The sequence below is a fragment of the Dromaius novaehollandiae genome, chromosome 16 (assembly GCF_036370855.1).
Source record: "Dromaius novaehollandiae isolate bDroNov1 chromosome 16, bDroNov1.hap1, whole genome shotgun sequence".
Lineage (NCBI taxonomy): Eukaryota > Metazoa > Chordata > Aves > Casuariiformes > Dromaiidae > Dromaius > Dromaius novaehollandiae.
This window is the reverse complement of record NC_088113.1, coordinates 17999561-18014572: the sequence shown is the minus strand read 5'-3', so window position 1 is coordinate 18014572 and position 15012 is coordinate 17999561. Positions and strand designations below refer to the sequence as shown.

The 15012-nt window shown below is 56.0% G+C and overlaps 1 protein-coding gene across 2 annotated transcripts in view; it reads left to right on the top strand.

The window, feature by feature from the left end:
• LAMA5 (laminin subunit alpha 5) overlaps positions 1 to 15012 on the top strand; it is an 88129-nt gene that overhangs the window by 54505 nt on the left and 18612 nt on the right. The window contains exons 22-42 of one of the 2 annotated variants that reach the window (XM_064521600.1): positions 100 to 256; positions 2385 to 2514; positions 4992 to 5134; positions 5229 to 5335; positions 6104 to 6257; positions 6434 to 6594; positions 7153 to 7261; positions 7960 to 8057; positions 8609 to 8810; positions 9232 to 9358; positions 9861 to 10000; positions 10742 to 10857; positions 11112 to 11323; positions 11506 to 11710; positions 11916 to 12060; positions 12226 to 12366; positions 12794 to 12955; positions 13162 to 13263; positions 13346 to 13429; positions 14074 to 14304; positions 14895 to 15008. In XM_064521600.1, coding sequence (XP_064377670.1) covers positions 100 to 256; positions 2385 to 2514; positions 4992 to 5134; positions 5229 to 5335; positions 6104 to 6257; positions 6434 to 6594; positions 7153 to 7261; positions 7960 to 8057; positions 8609 to 8810; positions 9232 to 9358; positions 9861 to 10000; positions 10742 to 10857; positions 11112 to 11323; positions 11506 to 11710; positions 11916 to 12060; positions 12226 to 12366; positions 12794 to 12955; positions 13162 to 13263; positions 13346 to 13429; positions 14074 to 14304; positions 14895 to 15008 — 3040 coding nt within the window. Of the gene's footprint in view, positions 1 to 99; positions 257 to 1995; positions 2135 to 2384; positions 2515 to 4991; positions 5135 to 5228; positions 5336 to 6103; positions 6258 to 6433; positions 6595 to 7152; positions 7262 to 7959; positions 8058 to 8608; positions 8811 to 9231; positions 9359 to 9860; positions 10001 to 10741; positions 10858 to 11111; positions 11324 to 11505; positions 11711 to 11915; positions 12061 to 12225; positions 12367 to 12793; positions 12956 to 13161; positions 13264 to 13345; positions 13430 to 14073; positions 14305 to 14894; positions 15009 to 15012 lie in introns of both variants that reach the window. The other variant, XM_064521599.1, reaches the window with a different exon arrangement.

Sequence of the window (15012 nt, the reverse complement as noted above, 5' to 3'; positions counted from 1 at the left end):
ACCGCTAACGTCAGAGAGCTACAGGGGATGTCAGCTGGGAGACGAGAGCCCTCCTGCCCGGATAGCCCAGCAGGTAACGGCGCTTCCTCTCCTCCCCAGACCTGCGAGGGACCATTATTTTCCCGACCTTCACCACTTGAAATTCGAGCTGGAAGAAGGCACCACGCCGGCCGGCCGGGCTGTGCGCTTTGGCTACAACCCCCTGGAGTTTGAGAACTTCAGCTGGCGAGGATACGCGCAGATGTCTCCCATCCAGGTACGGCTAACGTCTCCGTCCCAGCCTTGCTCCCCCCCGGGGAGGATAGGGATGGCCACAGGGCTGACGTGCCTTTGGCACTCGTCTTTCACCCCAAATGCTTCTCAAAGCCCAAAGTCACGTGATGGCCAGCGTAAACAGTGTGGTGTATATATAGCCTGTTTGTGCAGGGATTTCCTGTAGTGCTAGGGACAACATAGCCTGATGAGAGGAAAGATCCTAAATTGGGAATTCCCTGACATCCTAATCCGGTTAGACAAAGGTGGTAGCTTGGTAATTGCTTAGAGGGATGTCTATAAACACTGTCTCTGGGTTTGCTTGCAGCTCTTTCATCTGACTCTGCTCTTTCCTGCAACTCTCTGCATAACCTTCCCTCCCTTCTCCAAAAATAAAGCAGCTTCTTCTTGGCTGCCATATTCAGCTTGAACCTCTTGTAACTGCTCTGCCCAGACTCTTGCTCATAGATGGTTTGTCACAAAGGTGGTTTACGCTAAATTGGAGTTGTCTAAGCCCCAGAGGTGAAGTTACTTTATCTGCTTCCCCCTTGATGGACTCTTCTTCTGCATGGCCCCTACGAAAGCGTCGCTTGTCTGTCTGCGTGTGTTTGGGGAACAGGGTGTAGCTCAAGGATTTCTGACGTGATTTCTGTGGTCTTGTCCTGTATAAGGTGTTGCTTATTCTGATGCGTGTACTTTCTGTTTTCCTCACTTTTTTCATGCTTAGGTGAAGTAACAGTGGGGCCAGACGTGTTAGCTATTTCCCATTGAATTTGTAGGCACTGGGGAGACAACAGACACCCGTAGGCTCGAGAAAATCCCAGCCTTAAAGGTTAAGAATGAGCCTCAAGCCTATGGCCTTTGCTTTGCATCCAGTGTTGCCATTTGAAATAGGAATAGGCCTCGACAGAAGGGTTAGCATGTGGCTTTCTGCTGGCAGGTCTCTTCTGTAGTTTGCTCTCTGCAAGGTCCTTCTAGTTTGCTCTGAGAAGATGGTGTGTAACCGGAGCTTTGAGGAACACAGTCCTCCTTGGGAGTGTCCCTGGGCAAACCCTCGCTTTGACCTGTACGCAGGAGGGTATTTAAGCAGGTGCTTAGATATCTTTGAAACTGGTAGGACTTAAGCATCTGCTTAACCGATGTCTTAACCGATGCTTAACGAGGCAGAGGGCTGAGGCACCTTTCGGCGGCCCCCTCCCTGTGCACCACCAGGCATTAGCCTTGCAGGTTCCCGGGGTGAGGCGTGGGCTCCGTTTGCAGCCTTCTCTGGAGCATCAGGGCAGGAGACCTGTAAGCACAAGGGCAGGTGCTTCAGCGTTCGGTACCTGCCGGTGGGTTATGGCACAAAGCCCAAAAGCAACGTTATGCTCATAATAAGAGGAAGAACTGCTCAAAACCTTTCCTGCTGCGGGAGACGTGCCCCAGCCCAGCCAACCCACCCTGCTCCATGAGAGCCTCTTCCAGGTGTCGTCAGAGCCTTTCCATCCCCATCCCGCAGGCAGATCGCTCCCTCCGCGGCCAGCCCCGGTCCAGTTTCTGGACGGGATGGGATCGCGGTGCAGGAAGGCCGCGCTGCCTCGTCCCCGGGCCGCGCGCTAGGGCCGGTCGCTTGTCTCCTGCTCGCGCTGTGGCATGTCGCTTTGGGAGCAGCGTGCCGAGCGGCTGCGCTTGGGCTGGCGGCTGGCAGCGGTGGAGGTAATTGAAGGTGTGCTCTGCTTCTCTCCCCTTTCTCTCTCCCACCAGCCCAAGGTAGTGGTGACTCTCAATGTGACCTCCCCCGACCTCTTCCGCGTCGTCTTCCGCTACGTCAGCCGGGGGCCCGCCAGTGTGCAAGGGAGGGTCTCGGTCCTTGAGGAAGGAAAGTTTAATGTGTGTGGCAACTGTAAGTGCATTTTTCACTTCTAGACTAACTCAGCCCACCCCACTCTGCAACGCTGCGCCTCTGGCCCTTCTCCTGCCCCAGGCGTGCCGGTCCCAGGCGCCCCGTGATGGCCGGGGAGGGGGAAGAGAGGCAGGCAGGCAGGCAGGCAGGCAGGTAGGCAGGCGGCCAAGGCTGTCCCACGGAGCGGGCGAGCGGCCGGGAGCTGGCCCCCCAGTGACGTGTGCCCCATGTGCTTTTTTGCTTTTTGCAGAATAAAGTCAGAGTCACTGTAGACGTGGAGGAGGCAGAGCTCTATCTGTTCCATGTCATCCTGAGGTATATTAATTCAGGAGGGGCCACTGTGTATGGCAAAATTACAGCTTATCAGCCACGAAGGAGAGGTAAGGATCGCAGACCGCTCTGCTCCCCTGCACCATCGCCACCTCCTTCCCATCCCAGGCAACCTCCTGCATCATCTTTTCCAGAAGACGCTTCCATATGGCTTTATCCCATAAGTCCTGCCTTTCCAACTCAGAGGCTGATTTAAGCCTGCAGCCCCCTCATTTAAGAAAGCAGCAGCATGGTGGTCCCCTGTCCTGGGGCCGTGCAGGGCGAGGACTGGCACCAGCTAGGCTGCAGTTGGATGAGGCTGCTGTACATTTAGATACAGCTTTCCCTGCAAGGGGAGCGTCACCCTGGTGCCCCAGGCAGAACCGAGTTGAGTTTCCACAAAATCAGGATGGGCCAAGTGCTGGGAACTGGATCCAGACTTTGGCAGCCGGACCTGGTTTTATTTCGCAGGTCCCCACCCACGGCAGGGCTGCCCTTGCCTTGTGCTGCTCCCAAACCAGGCTGCTGGTTGCACAAGGGTGCCGAGTTTGGAAGGGGCATGGAACTGCACACGTTATGCCGGCATTGCACTCTGGTGGTTAGTTGCTATCACAACACGAGCTGCGCAAGAAGAAGAGCCAGAAAAGATGACTGAAGAAGCCTTGAGACCTCTTCATCGAATATATTGGCAATCAGTATGAGCAAGATCACGTGGGGCCAGAACTGAGGCTGCACAAGAGCACTGGTGCACGGCTGTCTGATTGATTTCACCACTCTGATGACTCTACAGACACACTGTCCTGCTGAGCTTCTCCCTCCAGACCGCGTGTGCACAGAGCAAGTTGACACAGGCTACCTAATTTATCAGTATGTGAAGTTCTCTCCCTTGTCTTGAGTTAACATGGAAGATGTTTTGACTTGTGAACAGCTGAAGATGCTGTGCCAAGTTTGAAATGCCGAGATACTGTTTTTCCAATTTTTTTTTTTGAGTGAAAGATCTGGTTATTTTTTGTGGCCAGTCATGTTATGCAGCAGAAAGACAAGAGATGTGTGAGCCACCCTCATGCCTCAAGATCCCACCAAGGGTCTGGGAGGATTTAATCTGCCCTATCCAGTGGCAGAGCTCATTTGCTTTGTAAAGTGCTTCCCTCCTTGTTCAGAAACAACATTTGATTTTCTAGAGCTGAAGGCAAACTGCCAACTGATGGACCAGCAAATGAGTCCAGGAGGGCAGCTCCTTTGCGAGGCCAGATTGGCTCCAGAAATGTGGGGTCACCTTCTACGTGGGTGGAATGGGCTTCAGATGGTGGAGGACAAGTGGTGTGGAAAGAAACTAGCACACCAAGTTCAACCATTTAATCTCTCCCTGCCTGAAAAAGAGAAGTCAGAAGATCTTACCTGTGAAAAGGGAAGCCTTCTCCGAGTGGGTGATTTGCAGACCAGCTTCTCCCACCCCACCTCCACGAGCCATTTCAACTTGAGATGTCTATTCTCTCCAAGGGATGTCAAACTTCAGCTCTTTGAGACATCTACCCCTTGTTGCCTGTGCAGGGAAGTGCTCTTCATCCTTTGCATCCTCACCTTCTCCACTTTCTCTCTGAGAAAGTGAGGGCTTGGCCTCAGCTAATGCTGGTCACGTAATAGAGATAGCACATATGGGGAGTGGTGACCAGTCCCAGGAGTAACGCAAGCCCTTGCTATAGCTTCTGTCCTCCTGCGTTGTGCCTTGATGTCCATGCACCACACCAGGACAGTCAGCCGCTGAGCGTGTGAAGTTCCCCACTGCCTTCTTCATCTCAGCCGCTCCCCAGGCAGCTGCGTTCTTGGTGAATCTCTCTTGTCGATGTGCTTCAAAACACTTCTGAGACTGCTAGGCAGGCAGGCAGTCTGTTTCTAGGTGCTGTATCGTTATTGCATCCAAAGTTAATGGATTCAAAGGTTACGAGAATGTCAGCTGAACCAAGGAGCTGTTCAACAGCAGCAAGACCAGGCCTTAAATCCATTCTGTCCTGTCGGTTAAAATTAATGTCTAAATCTCAGCTGCGGAGTCTGTGGCTGGACAGGAGCAAAGCTTGGGAGTCTGAGAGTTTGCTAGAAAACAGGTATCTGACCCGGGAAGCTGGGGTTAGAATATCCCTGTGGAAAAACGTATCTGGGCGATTCTTTTTGTCTGTCTCAGAATAAATTCCTCATGGATGAATTCCTTCCTTCTCTAGCTGGCGAAATGCTCTTTGGCATGTGATATTCCATGCTGTGCAGCCAGGGATGCAAAGCACACTGCGAGGGCTGTGGATTAGCATTAAGGATTGCAGTGATTTTTTTTTCTTTTCCTCCCATTAAGTTACTGGGCAGATTCCACACGGATGTCTCTGTTACGGGTCCGTGTGGGACTGTGGTGTATCTGCTACGGCAGCTCCAAGAAGGCGCAAGCACAGGACTCCCCGCTGCGCTGCAGAGCTGCGTCCCTGCCTGTAGCCTCCGACTTGCAGCCCCAGCTGTCCCGACCCCTCCCCAGTGCCTTCACAGTCTGTCGTCCTTCCCGCCCCAGGTACAGAGCAGACCAAGCAGATCGTCTTTGCTCCCAGCACGGAACCCGCCTTTGTCACCGTCCCCCAGAACAGCTTTGGGGAGCCCTTCGTGCTCAACCCCAGCACCTGGTCTCTGGTGGTTGAGGCAGAGGGTGTGCTGCTGGTAAGGACCGCTCTCCATGCGCCAAGGGGGGCTTCAGCAGCCACCCAGGAGCACATATCCCAAAAGTAATACCCTCTCCCTTCTCTTCTCCTAGGACTATCTGGTTTTGCTACCGAGCTCATACTATGAAGCTCCGATACTGCAGCTGAAGGTCACAGAGCCATGTACCTACCAGCCAGCCCCGGAAAGAGCCACGCAGAAGTAAGGATCTCCCCATCTTTGTGCTGTGTGGGACCTACTCAGGTCCTCTTTGCCTGGGGTTAAGAAATAAGTTCAGTCCGCACTCTGCGAGGTGGTGGGGCAAGGATACCTCGGGTCACAGTTGGGTGAGCACCTGGAGCTGGCTGGATCTGGACACAGTAAAGCCACTTAATGGAGCACTTTGCCACAGCTGGTAATGCCCGCTGAACCTGGGCTGGCCAGAAAGCCACGTCCGTCTCTCCGTCCATGGCACGGGCAGGCCGTGTGTTCTGCTCCCGGAGAGCTGAAGCTGCCAGGGCGAGCGTAGCCCCGTCCTGTGCTAGGCTGCGTTCCCAGCACCGGATTGTGCATCAGTCTACAACGCTGGCAAATGGCTAGCGATGAGCTGATGCTTACTAGACGCTTTAAAATGAGTTTGCGGTGCCTGGTCAGTGCTTGGTGCGCTGGGCCTGCTCTGCCCCAGACCTCCCCGCTGATGTGCCAGGAGGGCTGGCTGGGCTGTGGAGACCAGTCTCCCTCTGCACTAAGTGAGGGTCTCTGGGATGAAGGGCAGATCACTGCAAGGGGAGAATCTTCTCACTGTTGCTGCCCTTGCTTATCCTGCAGTACAGCACCTCTTGCTCCATGCTAGCCAGGGGTGCTCTGCTGGGCAGTGGAGCCTTCACGTTCTACCAAAGCTTCTTTCAGATTTCACTGGGGTTGCTCTTGACTCCTCCACAATCTTGATACAACAACAGTACTTTGCACATCTTTTCCTAATGCTTTTAGCTGCCTCTTGTATAAGTACTTGGCTGTGGACGGCTTCCCCGCTGCGTCAGGAGTGGAGGCAGTGTGCAGGCTGGACAACCGGTTACCCAGAGCCTGTCCCACGGAGCAGCTCACCCCCTCCCATCCCCGGATGGCAGCATGCAGCGGCAGTGACGTGAGTAACTTCTCTGTTTCATCCCTCGCACAAGCACTGCAGCACCGAGCCCTCTGCTCCCACCACCTTGTGCTTCACGTCCGCCAGGGCCGGCTGCCAGCCGGGCTTTGCACTGTGTGCATCCCCCTTTCCCCATCACTCTCGGACCCCCGCTCAGCCGTGTCTCTCTCCTCCAGGTGGAAGTCCAGCTGTCTCTGCCTGTTCCCCAGCCCGGGGAATACGTGCTGGTGGTGGAGTACGCCAACACCAACGCTTTGCAGACGGCGGGTGTTGCCGTGAGCTCGCCACACGTAGCCATGCAGCAGGGCACGTTCACCTTCTACCTGTGTGTCTACAGGTACGGTCAGCTCCAAGCGAGAGGCGCAGAGAAGGGGCAGGGGAAGATGAGTCAGTCCTTGGGCGATACGGCAAGGACAGAGTCCTCAGCTCAGCCTTTTCTGCTTTATCGCGTGGATAAACTGATGCCTCGGTGTCGTACTTCTAAGCTGTGTGTGGCTGAACTCGTTCTAGCTGGTCGCAGATTTTGGTGACAAGCCATCCCTGGGAACTGCGTGCCAGCATGGTCTGTAATGCCTCTGCCAGTTGCAGCTGGGTAAACTGGGAAGGGCCCCAGTTTAGGGAATGGCCTACAGAAAAGTTTTTTGGAGCTACAGGTGCAGTTCGAACAGCCTGTCCCTTGCTGCACAGATGTCTGACTTCAGATTGCAACGTTTGCAATAGGAAACAAAGGTCTGGGATGTCCTTGGGATATTTCACTCTTAAGACATGCCAGAAAAGGCATCAAAAGATATACAGGGACTTTGTGTAAATACCTTCAGGACATACAGCTAGCAAGACAAGAAATGGGTCATGACCCTGCTCAAGGCTAGACTCAAAATCTGTTTTTATCTTACAGTTTCCTTTGTCGAGGGATGGCTGTAGATTCTCAGAGCCGCCTGGCAACTTTTGAACTTACCTCGGAGGCAACCGTTCGGTTCACGGCTGATCAGGCTGACTTCTTCCTGGTAAGGCTTCCTGAGAGGACAGCTCTGTGTGCACACTGCGAGGAGCAGAGGTGGGAGCAGTGCCTACCTTGGAGAACGGCTTTCTGGACCTCTTTAGACCGATTACTAGATCTACATCTATGTCGTGAGCACTCCAAGGTGGAGAACATGCTCAGCGATGTGTTTTGAGGTAGATCGTGGGACTGGGAATTGGAAGACGGTGGGAAAGAGAAGCTGCTCTTTGCAGAGGAGCTGTGCAGCAACCTGCCAGTGCAGCATCCTGTTTTACCTGAAGGCATTCGCGGCTGCTTAGCCAAGATGAGAAGGATCCCATGAAGAAGTGGAGCTCCTAAACGCCTTAGGGCTTGCAGAGGAAGGGGCAGTAGACAGGGATGCAACCTGCTGTGCAGGACTGTGCCCTTCGTGGCGGATTAAGGGGATCGGCAGTCTCCAGAGGGGATCCTGTGCATTGCTTACCCCGCAGCCTGCGTGCCCTCAGCTCCTCTCACAGTGACGTTCGGTGATGCAGGGTCAGAGGCGTTCAGCTCCTGTCCTCCGCCAAGCCCAAAGTCTCTCCCTGGCCGTTAACAGGTTGTGAAGTGTCTGGTAGGGAAAGCGCAGCGTGCCTGGCCTGGTCTGGGGGGTGCAAGAGCAGCTGCAGGCTCCCAGTGGCAGGGGACATGGCGTAACCAGGCCTCTCTTTCTCTCCGGTGCGGCAGTACAAAGCGTACCTCGTACCTGCTGCGCGGTTCACCCCGGAGTTCATCGAGCCGAAGGTGCACTGCATCAGCGTCCACGGCACGTTCTCCTCCAACAGGTAACGGGCTCAGATCCCTCGAGATTTTAGCATGACTGTGGCTGTTTGCAAAAGCAACCGCTTCCCCCACTTCCCTCAAGTTTGGAGCCTCTGACACGGGAGAAAGAAATCTCCGTGGCGCAGGCGGCTGGGGCGAAGCGCCTTGCCCGCATCCGCCGAGGAGGCAGCGGTGGAGGAAGGCCTGAAGCCAGCTTGCTGGTCTTTACCCGAGCGCCCCACTGCCTTGCCTCCTGCGGTACATGCTGAGGTGCCATCGTGAAATAGGCTTTCCTCCGTTTACTTGCATACAGCAGGAGACGGTCGCTGTATCCAGAGGCTTGACACTGCTCTGAATAAATATTTGCACAGGAATTAGCCTGTGCAAGGCTCCTCTTCCTCCCGCTGAGCGCATTTTCCCGGAGCCCCCGAGGGTCGTTCAGAAAGCTCTCCCTCGGCAGGCACACGCTGTAGTCAGACGGGTGTTGCAGGGCGTCCTCTCTCCTGCCAAGACCCTCAGCAGCTTCCATCTTTCCTTACTGGGGGTCTTGACATCCTTTCTCCTTCCCTCGCAGCAGTTCCTGCGTTCCCTCGCGGTTCCTGAAACTCTCTCAGTCGATCGTTTTGGAGGGAGGCCAGGCTCTGCCCGTCGCCCCCGACACCCCCCTGGCTCAGGCGGTCCACGTCGTCCCAGCTGCTGTCCCCGTGGAGCCTGCGCCTCGGCCTCCCACCGCGGTGGACTCCTCGGCAGAGCTCATCCTCCTGCAGCCCCCGCAGGTAGGGGTGTGGGTGCTGGGTGGCTGCTTCGCTGGCGCTGCGCGGGCACCAGGCTGCGTGGAGAAGCGTCCTTTCTGCGGTCGTTAGCTCTTAATTTTAATCAAGGATTTAGATGCGCGCCTGAGCCTGTAATTCCCGTGGACTCTCCTGTCTGACCTCCATCCCACCCTGCTTGCTTCTCTGGGCTCCCACAAAAAGCTTTGCAGATCGCTGTGGGAGGCAGCCCGGGAGCCACCATTCAGGAGGTTACCGGTGCAGATGTGGTGGGGGTCGAGTCCCCAAAAGTCTCAGGAGTGCGTGACTGCTAACTCATGTTTGTGCAATAAGAGCACAGATTTGTGCAGTAATAAAAAATATCCCGGATATGGGTGCAGACGCCTGATGAGGTTTCTTGTGTCTCTGTTCTCCTGTTTTGGGCCAGGCTGCCGTTGTGTTTAACAGTCGGATCCAGACGCTGGGACGCTACGCTTTCATCCTGCATTATTACCAGCCCAACCATCCCACCTTCCCTGTGGAAGTGTTAATCAATGGTGGACGCATTTGGCAAGGTAAGAAGAGCTGGGTCCTGGGAGAAGTTGCAGGAAAAGGAGCCCCAGAAGCCTTTGTCATGCCAGGTGATAACTGCAGGCCCTATGAGAACTGTGAAAAACAAAATGTGCCTGACTAGTCTCTTCCGTCCCAACGAACAGTGGAGAAAGAGAGCAGCAGGGTGAGACAGCTCTGTTGCAGGGTGTCCGGTGTCCTTCTCATTTTCTGTCCTTTCCAACCGTTTTCAGTTTGGAAACCCTGAAAAAATCTGCTGTAGAGATGAGGACCTCCATGTAGGCATCTGCAGCCCTCTAACAGTAGAGTTGCTTTTCTTCACCGGTTATTGCACGCCCCTCAAAAGCAGCCTGGGAGGCTCTTTGGGGTCTGCAGACCACTGGTTCCTAGCAGAAAAGGCCTAGGCAAGGGTGGCTGGTTGGAAAGGAGATTCCCCTGAGAGCGGGTGGAGGGGGCGATGGGGACTGCAAGGGAAATGGGGCACCAAGGGGTTTGTTGCCTTTTCAGGGGAGACCAATGCTACCTTCTGCCCACATGGCTACGGGTGCCGGAGCCTGGTAGTTTCTGAGAACCAGATTATCCTGGATGTTACGGACCACGACCTGACCGTGATTGTGCGAGTGCCGGAAGGCAAGCAGCTGTGGCTGGTAAGCCTCTCTCCAGGAAACTCCGGGTGCCTGCTGGACCCACCTTCAGCAGGGCTGCAGTTTGTCCTTGAGGATTTTTGCTGCTGTGTGGCCATAGGAATGTTTCCCACCATCACTCAGTTTCTGCACTATCCTGTAAAGCCACAATCTTAAACCTACTTAGTGGTGCGGAATCGAGCGTAGAATTTGCAAAGACAGGCTCTGTGTATGACACTGTTTCCCCGGTGCTGTGTGGTTTTGACACCAAAGCAAGGTGGAAATTGAAGCTGTTGCTTTGTATAGCTTGTGATAATCCAGCATAAACCTTCTTCCTGCCCCAGTGGTATTTGGCACCTATATGGCATTGTTTGTCCAGGCATGTCTCATCATGCAAGCAGGTAGTCCTTGTTAGTCTAAACTCGGGCACAGAAGGACTAGACTGAAGGCTAGAAGGCTGAAAGACAGGACTGGAGCCCAGGTGACTGTGTAGGTAGGAGTTTAAGGTGACGATGACTGCCTGCCTCCATGCTGAAGCACAGCCTCTGCTGCCCCGTTAGGGTATTCTGCCTTTCTCAACTGCAGTGAATTTTGGCCACTCCTCACATGGGTTGTTAGGGTAGATGGACCCTGATGGATAAACCCTAATGGAGGGATGGCTTGATGGGAAGTGAGAGGCGCAATTGGGCTACTGAGTGAGCTCATTTCAGACTGTGTCTGTCTGGCCTAGCTAAAGAGCCTGGCTCATCCCTCTTCTCATGGCAGGATTACATCCTCGTGGTGCCAGAAGAAAGCTACAGTTCTCAGTACCTGCAGGAGGAACCCCTGGACAAGTCCTATGACTTCATCAGCAGCTGTGGCATCAACAGCTTCTACATCAAGTGAGATCCTTGGCACTGGGGTACCCTTTCTGCCTTCTGCAAGTGGCAGGGGAGGGGAAGAGTTAGTTGCTTTCCTTATCTAAGTACCAAACCTTTGGATGTTTGGAGATCTTGGTGTCGCTGGGCTCTCCCTTCCACTAATTCAGTGTAAATTGTGGGAGATCCTGCTGGATTTTGCACTGATGCTCCGTGTGGGCCAGTGGGGCGGCTGCTGGGGTGCTCAGCGCGGTGACTCCTCGTGCCTTCTCCTGCAGCCCCACCACGTCCTCGAGGTTCTGCCGCGATTCCGCCATCTCGCTCTCGCTCTTCTACAACGACGGGGCCCAGCCCTGCCGGTGCCACGAGGCCGGAGCGCGGGGCAGCCAGTGCGAGCCCTTCGGCGGGCAGTGTCCCTGCAAGCCCAACGTCATCGGGCGGGAGTGCTCCCGCTGCGCCACCGGCTACTGGGGCTTCCCCAACTGCAGGCGTGAGTTGTCCTGTCTCCCACCCAGCCCTGTTCTGCCTCCTGCCAGGGTGAGGCTGATTCGGGAAACGGCTGCATTGCCCGGCCCTGGTTTCGGCCTGCGACGGGTCCACCTACGCTGCGCACGAGGCAGGAAGCAGCCCAGCTCCCGGCAGCGTGGCTGAGCACCCCTCTCCCCCCTCCAGCTTGCGACTGTGGCACGCGTCTCTGTGAGGAGGTGACGGGGCAGTGCATCTGCCCCCCGCACACGCTGAGGCCGGAGTGCGTGGTCTGCGAGCCCCAGACCTTCGGCTGCCACCCGCTCGTCGGCTGCGAGGACTGCAACTGCTCTCGGCCGGGTGTGCAGGAGCTGGCGGAGCCGGGCTGCGACGTGGACAGCGGGCAGTGCAGGTGAGGGGCGCCGAGGCCGCGGGTTTGGCAGCGTCACCTGCCTCCCCGGTCCTCAGGGGGTGACGTGATGCGTCAGCGGGATAGGACGTCCCTGTCACTGCTGCGTCCCGTGCCGGCGTGGGCGAAGCCCTGAACGCCTCGCCGCTCCCTGCGCGGGATCCCGGCGCGGAGGTTTCCAACTCTGCTGCTCTTGCGTGCCGTGCAGGTGCAAGCCCAACGTCGTAGGACGGCAATGTGACCTCTGCGCCCCCGGCTACCACCGTTACCCCAACTGCCGGCCGTGCGACTGCCACCAGGCTGGCACCGAAGCCAGTGTGTGCGACCCGCTCACGGGGCAGTGTCACTGCAAGGTCAGTCCTGCGGGTGCCTTCGCGTGGGGTGCTCCCGCTTAGCTGCACCCTCCTGCTCCAGCAGTACAGCTTGTCATGCTTCGGTAGCCCAAACAGCTGTGGCCATCCTCCGCTAAAGCCTAGCGAGGAGCTGTTGACGTGTCAAGCTTTGCCTTTGTCTTGCAGGAAAACGTGGAGGGCCCCAGGTGTGACCAGTGCCGCTTGGGGACGTTTTCTTTGGATGCCAGCAACCCCAAGGGTTGCACCAAGTGTTTCTGCTTCGGAGCGACCGATCGCTGCCGCAGTGCTGAGAAGTACCGAGCCGAGGTGAGTGGAGCCGGGGGCCGGGGGGCTGCTAGAGCAGGCTGTTGGGATGTGTTCCCACCCTCCTGGCTCCCAGTGCCCTCAGGTCTCCCGTCCTGCACTAATCCTGCCCCTGCGGGAGATTCGATGCGAGGAGGGTTATCTTCATCCTACTGTGCCCTTCTCCCACGTTCAGCCCCTTTTCCCGGTCTCGTGGCAGGGTGGGAAGTCACTGCATTTGAGCTTTGGTACTGTGCGGTGGGAACTCCAGCAGGGCGGGAGGCTGGGGCGGTGCCCGGCTGCCCAGTGACTTCGATGAGTGAGGTTATGACCCTGTAGGCATCTTTTCCGCTGCGGGAAGAAGTACTCTTCTGTAGTGTCAGCATCCAAATATATTCTGCAGCTCCCCAGGGAGCTCTGGAAACATCTGCAGTTCCTGTTCCTCCCCTAGTTTGTCGACATGAGCGGGTGGCTGCTGCTGAGCAGTGACCGCCACGAAGTGCCCACCACCCTGAGCCTGCGGGAGCAGCTCCTTCGTGCCGACCTCAAGACCCTCCCTGAGGCGTATCAGGAGCTCTACTGGGTCGCGCCCAGCTCCTACCTCGGGGACCGGGTAAGGGCACGCGCTTGGCCCCGGGCAGCCAGACCAGTGGTCACACACGTGCTGGTGACACAGGTGCCGGTGGCATGCCCAGCACCGTGCAGGTGTTGCTCAGTGCTCCGGTGCAGCACAGACAGCTGTGGCACGGCTCACCACAGCGTATCTCCATCCTGGCTCGCAGCAATGTAACTCTGTTGTGCAATTTGGCCCTCGCCCAGGTTTCATCCTACGGTGGGCACCTGCGTTACGAGCTTCACTCAGACCCGCGGAGGGGGGACGTGTTCATTCCCATGGAGTCCCGCCCGGACGTGATCCTGAAGGTAGAGCCCAAGAAACGCCCTCGTGCCTCCTGCTAACGCGTGAGCAGGACGAGATGGTGACTGACAACTTCCTTACTTCCAGGGAAATCAGATGAGCATCATGTTTCTGGAAGGCACCTACCCCTCGCCGGGGGAGGTGCACCAAGGCCAGCTGCAGCTGGTGGAGGTGAGTGTGCACACGCAAGCGGGTACCGAGTTAAGCGCTCAGATGCTAATGGAAGGATAGGGCTAGGATGTAGACAGAAGGGACGATTGCTTTGAACTTGGTAGTTTTAAGTGCTGCCTGTTGCTGCCCATTCATGGCACTTTCTTTTTGTCTGAGCTCTCAAACATGCATAAAACAAATTTCTTGTAGATTCCAAGGTCTGAGTTTTTCACTTGAAATATCAAAAAATGTGTGTTCTCTGCATCATTACCTTTGAGGCCGATATGAATTGCAGCAGCACGTATTGGCCTCTTGGATGTCCATCTGCTTTCAAGGCCAGTGCCAGTCATTCTGGAGTACAGATCACCGTGGTGTAGCTTCAGACCTGGCAGCCTGTGTTAGATTCAGGGTTTTTGGTTGTGCTGGGTGTGAATTGTTAGACCCAGCTCAGCTGCCCTAGGTTTCAGGGGCCTGTGGCCTCATTGCTGCATCTGTGTGACAGTGAGACATTAAGACAGTGCTAAGGTGTGGAAACACCCTGCTCCTAAAGCAGGCAGGCTGGCTTTCCTTGCGCCTGTGCAGCAGAATGGGGCTGTTTTGCAGCTGCCCGACACAAAATAAGGGCTTGTGCTTCCTGCCGGTAATGTCGAGTCTTCTCCCACTAGGAAAGCTTCAGGCACACGGAGACGCACAACCCGGTGTCCAGGGAGGAGCTCATGATGGTGCTGGCAAACCTGGAGCAGCTGCAGATCCGGGCGCTCTTCTCGCAGCTCTCCTCCTCGGTGTCCCTGCGCCGCGTGGTCCTGGAGATGGTGACGGATACGGCCGCAGGCGCCCGTGCCAGCAACGTGGAGCTGTGCTTTTGTCCAGCCAACTACCAGGGAGACTCCTGCCAGGTAGGGGCAAAAGGGGACACGGCCGCTCTGGGCAGAGCGGGAGCGAACACCATGCGCTCGGGGCCCCAGCCATCCCTCGTGTGCAGCCACGGGGTTTGGATGTGCTTCGCTGTATGCGCGGCATTGGTGCCAGAGCACCAGCTCCAAGCCAGCCCCTCAGGGCTCTGGTTTTAATTACAGCTCAGATTGCCCCCGAGGAAGAAAAAACTGCTCCCAAGCTGCCCATGCAGCAGCCCTTTCCCAGGCTCCCTCCCACCACAACGCTACTCACCTGGGAGCTGTGCGTTAGGGCTCCTGGAAGAGGAAGGATGGGGAAATTGTGCAGGTGTTACAGGCCAAAATTAAGGGCATGCAGTGCCTGGGAGCAGGTCCTTCTGCCTGGCCAATTATCTCTACTGAGGAGGAGCAGGAAAGAGCTGCACTGAGAAATCTTTAACTGTTGTTGCTTTTAATCTCTTCTCCAGCAGCACAACCCTGTGGGAATTCTGCAGTGGGAACTAAATCAGCCTCTTTGCTTTGCCTGAATGTGTCGGGCTGTTTTTCATATCTCTGTCTTTTTTGCACATCTCTCTCTCTTTCTCCGTCCTTAGGAATGTGCTCCAGGTTACTACAGGGACACCAAGGGGCTCTTTCTGGGAAAATGCATCCCATGTCATTGCAACGGCCACTCAGATCAGTGCCTGCCAGGGTCCGGGATATGCCTGGTAA